This window comes from Urtica dioica, chromosome 2, assembly GCF_054948205.1.
Source record: "Urtica dioica subsp. dioica isolate 48M chromosome 2, U.dioica_male_clone48M_v1_H2, whole genome shotgun sequence".
Taxonomy (NCBI): domain Eukaryota; kingdom Viridiplantae; phylum Streptophyta; class Magnoliopsida; order Rosales; family Urticaceae; genus Urtica; species Urtica dioica.
The window spans coordinates 32730506-32739326 of NC_142757.1; the positions used below are offsets into that span (position 1 = coordinate 32730506).

Genomic DNA, 8821 nt, shown 5'->3' on the forward strand with positions numbered 1-8821 from the left:
AGCGGATAAGGATTCCAGGAAATCCACTTCGGGATCTGTGTTCATCCTTAATGGTGGAGCTGTTGTGTGGAGAAGTATTAAGCAATCTTGCATTGCTGACTCCACAATGGAAGCAGAATATGTGGCTGCTTGTGAAGCATCCAAAGAGGCTGTATGGCTTAGAAAATTCCTTAAGTATTTGGAAATTGTTCCAAACGTCGACTAGCCCATGACCCTTTATTGTGATAATAGTGGGGCTGTCGCTAACTCAAAGGAACCTAGAAGCCATAAGCGCTCTAAAGCATATTGAGAGGAAATACCATTTGATTCGAGAGATCGCGCAACGCGGAGACGTGGAGGTGAAGTAGATCTCTGGCAGATCCATTCACCAAGGCCCTAGCGAACATGGTCTTCGACCAACATCGAGAGGGATTAGGCATAAAGGACTACTCACATCTTCTTTGAGTCAAGTGGGAGTTTGTTGTCAATGGTGCCCACAAGAAGAGTAGTAGTGTCTATTTATGTACATTTGATGTAATATAGTCTTACGAAGACTCTTGCTTGTAATTGCTTATTCATTAATAAAAAGTTGAAACGTTCATTCAATCTTCCTTGTCTGAAGCTTTATGATAAAACCCTAGTCTTTTAGTCCATAAACAAACCTAACAACTTACGAAGAGACAAATGTAGATTTGCATGAACAAACTCTTCGTAGTTTGCTTAAAACGATATATTCGCAATCTTAGGGTCAAAGGACTATTGACCTCAGTATGATTGTTAGAAGAATCTATGATGTCTGGTTATGAGGCATTGAGAGTTGGGGACTCTATAGTTCTTCTAGGTATCTTCCGAAGGTACTGAATTGACCAGTGCACTTCTAGAGACAATATAAGAATAAACCATTTAACCTCTTATGTCTCGAAGTCACTATGTATGAATTGCATCATGCTTACCTTAATCCTGAAATGAGACATGCCATTTCACACCTTAGTATTCTCATTTGAGAAAGTCAAAGTTCGGACTCACTATGTGATTCCGAACAAGGCCTATTGGTGAAGTACTAAGTTGTGAGTCTGTCATGAGTAACTTTGTGAAGTTCTCATAGATATGGAATTCATGTACAAGATTGCTGAAATGCAATGTATGTCACCTCATGCTTTGTTCCTTGGAGTGTGAATAAATGAACTAGCCAGTGTCCAAATTGAGTCCTGACTCTTTTGGATGAAACAATGTGACTTGTTAGCTCCTCGTCAATACATTGTTTCTAACTTATTCACAAGCGACAAAGGAGTTGAGGAAATAACAGCTAGAAGGGTAAAATGGTAATTTAGTAAATCCCGACTAGCTGATGACATTCATGAAGGGTAAACATAGATAATATTCAGTGGATCCGCTCATCGTAATTAGGTCGAATTCTTGAGTAGAAAACAAATTCATTTGAACCGAGAGATTTTCAGTGTCAACTCTTTAGTGGAGTCAGTTGGCATTAAGCTAAACTTGGAAAAGGTTTGTGAACTTTTGAGTCCAAGTGTTTAGCTCAAGCTTTGTTCATTTGGATCCATGAGGTCACTGTCACGAATCACATCGAGTAGGAATAGTTAAACTAGAAGCTAAGTCAAAACAAAAACGAGACAAGTTTTACGAAAATTGTCAAAAGGGTATTTTAGTCCTTTTGGACATAGGACGAAATGAATGTCAATAAATTATTTTTGACATTGTCATATGATGACAAATGAAATAAATATTACTCAGCCATAATAGTGTAATTGGGCCTTGAGGATTAATTTCGTTTCATAGAATTTTACTTGAAAATTCTTAATGGGCTTTTCTTATGTTGTCATGAACAATTGAAGAAACATCTAGAAGCTCCTTCTAGAAGCTCAAATTTCGTCCAACCCAAGGAAAATAAGGCTGAATTTCGTTCATGCCATAGTGGGAAAGAGAGTTTATTTTGTGCATTGATGTATTAAGATACTTGCCAAAAGAAAAAGAGGAAACAAATTTCCTTTAGAAGGAAAGTGCATTTTCGGCCAACTAAGAGAGAACAAATGAGGAAACAAATCTAAGGACTTGCATGACATGTCATGAACGTCCAACATGGGTAGAAAAGAGGAAATAAGATTTGCTCATGCCTCCCCTATAAATAGAGGCCTCATTCCTCTCATTCAAGTCATCCCACATAAGTTAGAGATTGAGAGCTTCTCTCTCTAGACCTTGTGGCCGATCCTCTCTCTCTCCCTCTAGTTATTTTCGGTTTTTGTTTTGGCACCTAGGTCCTCATTTGACCTAGTGGTTTTAGCTCTTCGACTCTGAGACTTGTTCTCGAGTCGTCGTGTTTAAAAGTGCCCACTCACTAATTCCTTTTCTTTCGAGTGATTTAGTGATAGAAACTTTCGTGGTTGCTCGAGGTGCCGAGGAAAGGAAGAGAGACGTGCTGCGAGGGAGAAGAGCGTTGCAACTTTCTAAAAGCTTCTCAAAGTTCAAGCTTCAAGAAAGGTTAGTAAACTTCTATGCTCATAATAGTTTTTAAATACACGTACTTGCTTCTTTGTCTAGGTTAGTAAAAACTGTTTTACTTCTAAAAGAAAATTTTTAAAATTCCGCCGCTTACCGAAGCGTTAATTATTTTCTCAAACCCTAGATCGATTCCAACACAGTTAGGATGAGGAACACGAGCATATTTCAGATTCGGAGGTGATTAATTCTGCCACTTACAAACTTGGTTTTTTTTATGATTATTTTTATTTATCTGTATGTATGAAGTATGTAGTCAGTATGGACAAGTTTAGTTATATGCAAAATGGCTTAAGAAGTAAGTAGTGACGTATTTATCGATTTAGCCGTTGACATATGTCATAACATCTGATCTTTTCAGATTCGACTCTGTTCATACATGTTCGACGGAGTTCAGAAATGGAACGCACCCTCAGGCCACCTGTACTTTGATAGGGAGTTTTATGAAGGACAAATACAGAGATCCCACATTGTCTCCGTATAGGCCGAGAGACATCATGGCTGACATGCAAAAGAATTATGGGGTGGACGTGAAGTATAAAAAAGCTTGGAGAAGCAAAGAGAAGGCGTTGGAGTTGTTATACGGCACCGACAAAGAATCTTTCGCTAATTTACCTTCGTTAAAGTTCATGATAGAGCAAACTAATCCAGGTTCTTCCCTCGACATTGTGACCACTGTACGAGGCCGGTATTTCAAAAACTTTTTCATGTCTCTTAGCGCATGGAAACGAGGATGGAAGTGGTGTCGTCCTGTCATTATCGTTGACGGCACGTTTTTGAAGAATTATTTTAAAGGTACTCTCTTTTTGGCCTGCGCGATGGACGCAAACGAGCAGATCTTCCCCCTAGCATTCGGTGTTGGAGATTCGGAGACCACATCTGGGTGGGTTTACTTCTTGACGAAGTTAAGAGAGGCGATCGGGGAGAGGGAACATCAAGTCATCGTGTCCGACAGGAACAAAGGAATAAAACGTGCCGTCGAAAAGGTATTTACTCACTCGGAGCACGGATACTGCATGTTCCATCTACTGCAAAATGTGAGAAATAAGTTTAAAGAATTGACGAAACAAGCGAAGTGGAAATTTTTCGGTGCTGCAAATGCGTACACGGTCGTTGAGTGGGAAAAGTTTATGGTTATGCTCGATGAGGAGAACCCAGCAATCCGAGCCTATCTTCTGAATGTCGGTCCGGCCAAGTGGGCGCACTCTCATTTCAGCGAGAAAAGGTACTCTATTATGACATCGAATAATGCCGAGTCTCTTAACGCAGTACTTCTTAAAGCTAGAGAGTTCCCGATATCGAAGATCGTCGATTTCTTGAGGGAGAGAATGACAAAATGGTTTTTTGAACGGAGGCAACGTGCCACTGAAACCGTAACGCATCTTTCTGTTAAGGCACACCTCAAATTAGTCGGTTACATCGCGGAAGCTTCTGGAATGCAGGTACTAATTCAGTAAACCACATGTCGTTAGTCTTTGATATAAGTATTTTATTTAGTTACATGATCGACTTTAATGACATGTTACCTTTGTAGTGACGTGTTACCTTATTAGTGACATGCGACCTTTTTAGTGACATGTTACATTTTGTAGTGACATGCTGCCTACTGCACTATTGACAAGGTTAGTGACAGGCTATCAAATTCGTTGTTTGTACAGGTAAATCCATCCTCTGTGTACGAATTCGAGGTCATTGACAAATTTGGAAAAGCATGGGCTGTCAACTTATACCACAAGACATGCACATGTCGTGTGTTTCAAGTTGACAATTTCATATGCCCTCATGGGATTGCAGCTTGTCGGCATCGAAATTTCGTTGTTGAAGATTATATTTCGACATACTATACAGCAGAAAACTGGGCATCTGCTTACGCAGGTGTAATTCATCCATACGGCAACAAAGAGACATGGCAAATCCCGGAAGAAGTGAAGCAAATCATTGTTGAAGCACCAAGATGTTTTTTCGACAGGCTGGCAGACCTAAGAAGACCCGGACTCCATCTTAAGGGGAAGGGGACGTGGCTACTGGAAGAAAATGTAGTCGGTGTCGTGGAGTAGGACACAATCGTGCCACATGTCGAAACCCGATCCCGTTGAAAGTCCGACGTGCATTATGAAACTCAATCCCATATCGTTGAATCAAGACATTGATTATTCAATTTATTAGTTTTTCCTCAGACATATTTATCACCATAATTTGTAAGCAGGTTGATGTCCATAGTGACATGTCTGCGTCTGTAGTGACACACATGTCACTATTGTTGTTGGGACTTTTAGTGACTCATTTACGCGTTCAATAATATCATTAGTGACATATTACATTGATTTGATTTGTAGTGACATTGTTGGTTGGTAGCAATAGAACTTTGTAGTGGTTGACGGCATTTAATATTATGGGTAGGTAACTACATCTCTACATCTATAAGTGACTAGTTATTTGCGGTTGTAGTGACATGAGGATGTCATTAATGACATGTGTATGTCCATAGTGACATCTTTTCGCCGCTAGTGACACCATTGTCACTAGCTTTGGGGTTTTTATTGGCTCATATAGGCCTTGAAATTTTTTGGCTTTTTTAAATTTTTGGAATTTAACCTCATAATTTAATAAACATTTTGTTGGTTGGTGGCATTTACAACTTTGTAGTGGTTTGTGGCATTTACAACTTCGTAGTGGTTGGCGGCATTTAATATTATAGATAGGAAACTACATGTCTGCGTCTATAAGTGAGTACCTATATGTACTTTACTGACATGTTGATGTCTGTAATGAAATGTTTATGTCCATAGTGACCTATTTGCGTCTGTAGAGACATCTTGATGTCAACCAACCAACCTACCAGCCAACCAACCAATTCCCTCAATTAATTTGTTTGGGTAGTTGTGGTGGTTGTATTGTATTTATCACATTAGAGGACATTTAAGTGGTCATAATTTCGGTAGATAGCAACTAATAAATTCCCATGAAATATTGTTTATGTTTAAAAGGACGTGCAGGGATTATGTAAACGCTTTCACACATCAATGGATATCAACAAGGCAAGCGGTTCGAAGGTTGACGATGAGAAACACACCGACGCGGAACTCCCTGAGGCAAAACTCACCGACTATCAAATCAGTGAGGCTGAATACAAATGGTATGTGGATACTTATGATGAGAGTGGAACATGTCCAATTCACTGTGTCGAATCCGTGTTGAAAGAAGTTTATGGAGATGACTGGGAGGACGTCTTGAAGCAAAAGGGAGATTTTATGGAAGTCGTGCCCAGTGGAAAAATAGTGTTTATGTTGAAAAGGCAGAGAGCGGATATCTTCTACAACAGGAGGATTAACAAGAAATGATCTTTTCTGTTAATTTATGTGTACTACGTACTTTTGTTTTCCTTTCCTTTCCTTCCATGCAAGTTTTTATGTATTCATTAGTGATTTGTAAGTTATTGTAGTGACATGTTTCTAGCCATAGTGACGTGTTCGTGACAGTAGTAGTGACATGAAAAGCATTAAGTGAGAAGTTGTCCCGTTGCCTACATTTAAGTTGGTAGGTGGAATTAATCAAGTGAAATTTAAGTATATTGTTGACATTTTATCCAAGTACTTGGAGATGATAGAATTTAATATCTCGGATTTTGTGGTTGGTACAAAATTTAATCCAATTTAGGAACGTCTGTTGACACTTACTGACATACTTAAATAGTCCCAACACTAGCGACAAAGGTGTCAGTACAGACGAACATATATTACTAAGGATATCAACTTAACGTGTTGACATGTTTTTAGTGACATGATTCTATCCATAGTGACGTGTTTGTAACATGCGTAGTGACATGAAAACATTTAGTGACAAGTCAGTAGGTAGAATAAATTAAGTGAAATTTAAGTATATTGTTGGCATTTAATCAAAGTACTTGTATTTGGTGAAATTTTACATGAGAGCTTTAAATTCTAACAACTCATGTTTATGGAGGAATTAAATAGTCACTAAATGGGGGAATTAAATAATCACCAAATGGGGGAATATAACAGTCCCAACACTAGCGACAAAGGTGTCAGTACAGACGAACATATATTACTAAGGATATCAACTTAACGTGTTGACATGTTTTTAGTGACATGATTCTATCCATAGTGACGTGTTTGTAATATGCGTAGTGACATGAAAACATTTAGTGACAAGTCAGTAGGTAGAATAAATTAAGTGAAATTTAAGTATATTGTTGGCATTTAATCCAAGTACTTGTAGTTGGTGAAATTTTACATGAGAGCTTTAAATTCTAACAACTCATGTTTATGGGGGAATTAAATAGTCACTAAATGGGGGAATTAAATAGTCACTAAATGGGGGAATTAATTAGTCACTAAATGGGGGAATTAAATAGTCCCAACACTAACGACAAAGGTGTCAGTAGAGACGAACATATATTACTAAGGATATCAACTTAACGTGTTGACATGTTTTTAGTGACATGATTATATCCATAGTGACGTGTTTGTAACATGCGTAGTGACATGAAAACATTTAGTGACAAGTCAGTAGGTAGAATAAATTAAGTGAAATTTAAGTATGTTGTTGGCATTTAATCCAAGTACTTGTAGTTGGTGAAATTTTACATGAGAGCTTTAAATTCTAACAACTCATGTTTATGGGGGAATTAAATAGTCACTAAATGAGGGAATTAAATAGTCACTAAATGGGAGAATTAAATAGTCACTAAAATTTGTGCCTATGTAAATAAATATCAGTAAGAATCAGTATTAATCCACAACACGCACTACCTAAAGATGGAACGTCCAATGAATGCTAATGAAGAGAAAAAGAAGGGTAACCCCGAAGAGGCTGCTTCTAGCTCGGACCTCCAGTCCCCTAGTAATGAACTCTCACCCCGTTTGATTGTGGAATCCTACTAGAAAGAGACTTTCGGCGAAAACTGGTACGCGTATTTGAAAGCAAGTGGAGCTATTGTGTCCGAGCCTAAGAGTGAAGAGAGTGTGGTTCTCCCAAAGAAGGAGCCATGAAATAACTGGACGTAGTTATCTGTACTGTTCGTTTGTAGCGTGTACTATGTAATCAATTAATTATTCTCGTTTAAATGTCACTATTTCTATAATCAAGTCAATATAGATGCTAAAATGTGTCACTAATGATAACACCTGATGTCTATAAAATGTCACTAGTAGTTATCTGTAATGTGACATGTTTCTAGTCATTGTGACGTGTTTGTTACACGAGTAGTGACATGAAAAACATTTAGTTACAAGTTGTCCCGCTTTTTACATCGAAGGTGGTAGGTAGAATAAATTAAGTGAAATTTAAGTTTATTGTTGGCATTTAATCCAAATAGTTGGAGTTGGTGGAATTTAATATCTCGGATTTGGTGGTTCGGTACTAACTTCAAAAATGAAAGAAGAAGAAGAAGAAAACCCAATAAAAGAAAACAAACAAAAAAAATATCTTACTCCCAAAATGGAACCTGAAGAAAAAGCTCTCATTCCACCATTAACTTCCCCCAAAAATCTCGACCACAACAACGAAGGCTTAACAAATTTAGTGGTTAACCGTTCGAGTGGAAACCAATTTTAATTGGGGAAATCGTGCTTCGAGAATTGCTAGGCCATAACTGGAAGACTAATTTGAAAGCCACCGGAGCTCTTCTGAAAGTACCAACTACGGGAGAGATAATTTTTGTTCAAAACTCTGCCATTTCGAGAGAATTGTTTGGCGATAAGCCCGATATTCTCAATATCTCATGAATATGTACGTAACTATTTTTCACTACTTATCTGTAATGAATGCTTTTTTATCATCTGTATTTATGTGTTATTAGTGACATCATAATGTCACTACGTCTTTGTGTAATTACTGTCATGTTCAAGTTGGAGATGTCATTACTGACATGTTAATGTCTACACTTCCCTGTAATTAGTGACATGTTAGACTCAATCCAGATGTAACTAGTTAGTAATTATAATAAACTCCGATGTAACTAGAGATATGTTACAATCAACCGTTGTAACTAGTGACATGATTGAATTAATCCAGATGTAACTACTAACGTTTTCTGGTAAGTACTGATAACAACATGTTCTAAAAACCGATATAAGAAAACCAATACAATTCCATATGAAAGAAGAAAACCAAAATGAAAAAAGGAAAACAATTCCAACTCCATCGTTCTAGTCACCGGTAGTCATTCATCGACCTCGGACTCGGAATTGTTCGCGGCTTTGATTGCACCATGCCTGAAAAGTTCCATACACAGCTTTTTCCTGTACATTGTCATATCTTCTTGATGCAATTTAGTCAGAGGCAAGCCGTGTGCAAGAAATTCTGA

At 37.9% G+C, this 8821-nt stretch overlaps 1 protein-coding gene across 1 annotated transcript; it reads left to right on the top strand.

The window, feature by feature from the left end:
• The first annotated feature begins 3722 nt into the window (after positions 1-3722).
• On the top strand, positions 3723-7964 carry LOC149404426 (uncharacterized). The gene is made up of 5 exons (XM_089607523.1): positions 3723-3935; positions 4152-4242; positions 4342-4449; positions 4500-4584; positions 7901-7964. Exons 1-5 carry the CDS (start codon positions 3729-3731, stop codon positions 7962-7964), a joined length of 555 nt encoding a protein of 184 aa, XP_089463649.1. The 5' UTR covers positions 3723-3728.
• The last annotated feature ends 857 nt before the right edge of the window (positions 7965-8821 follow it).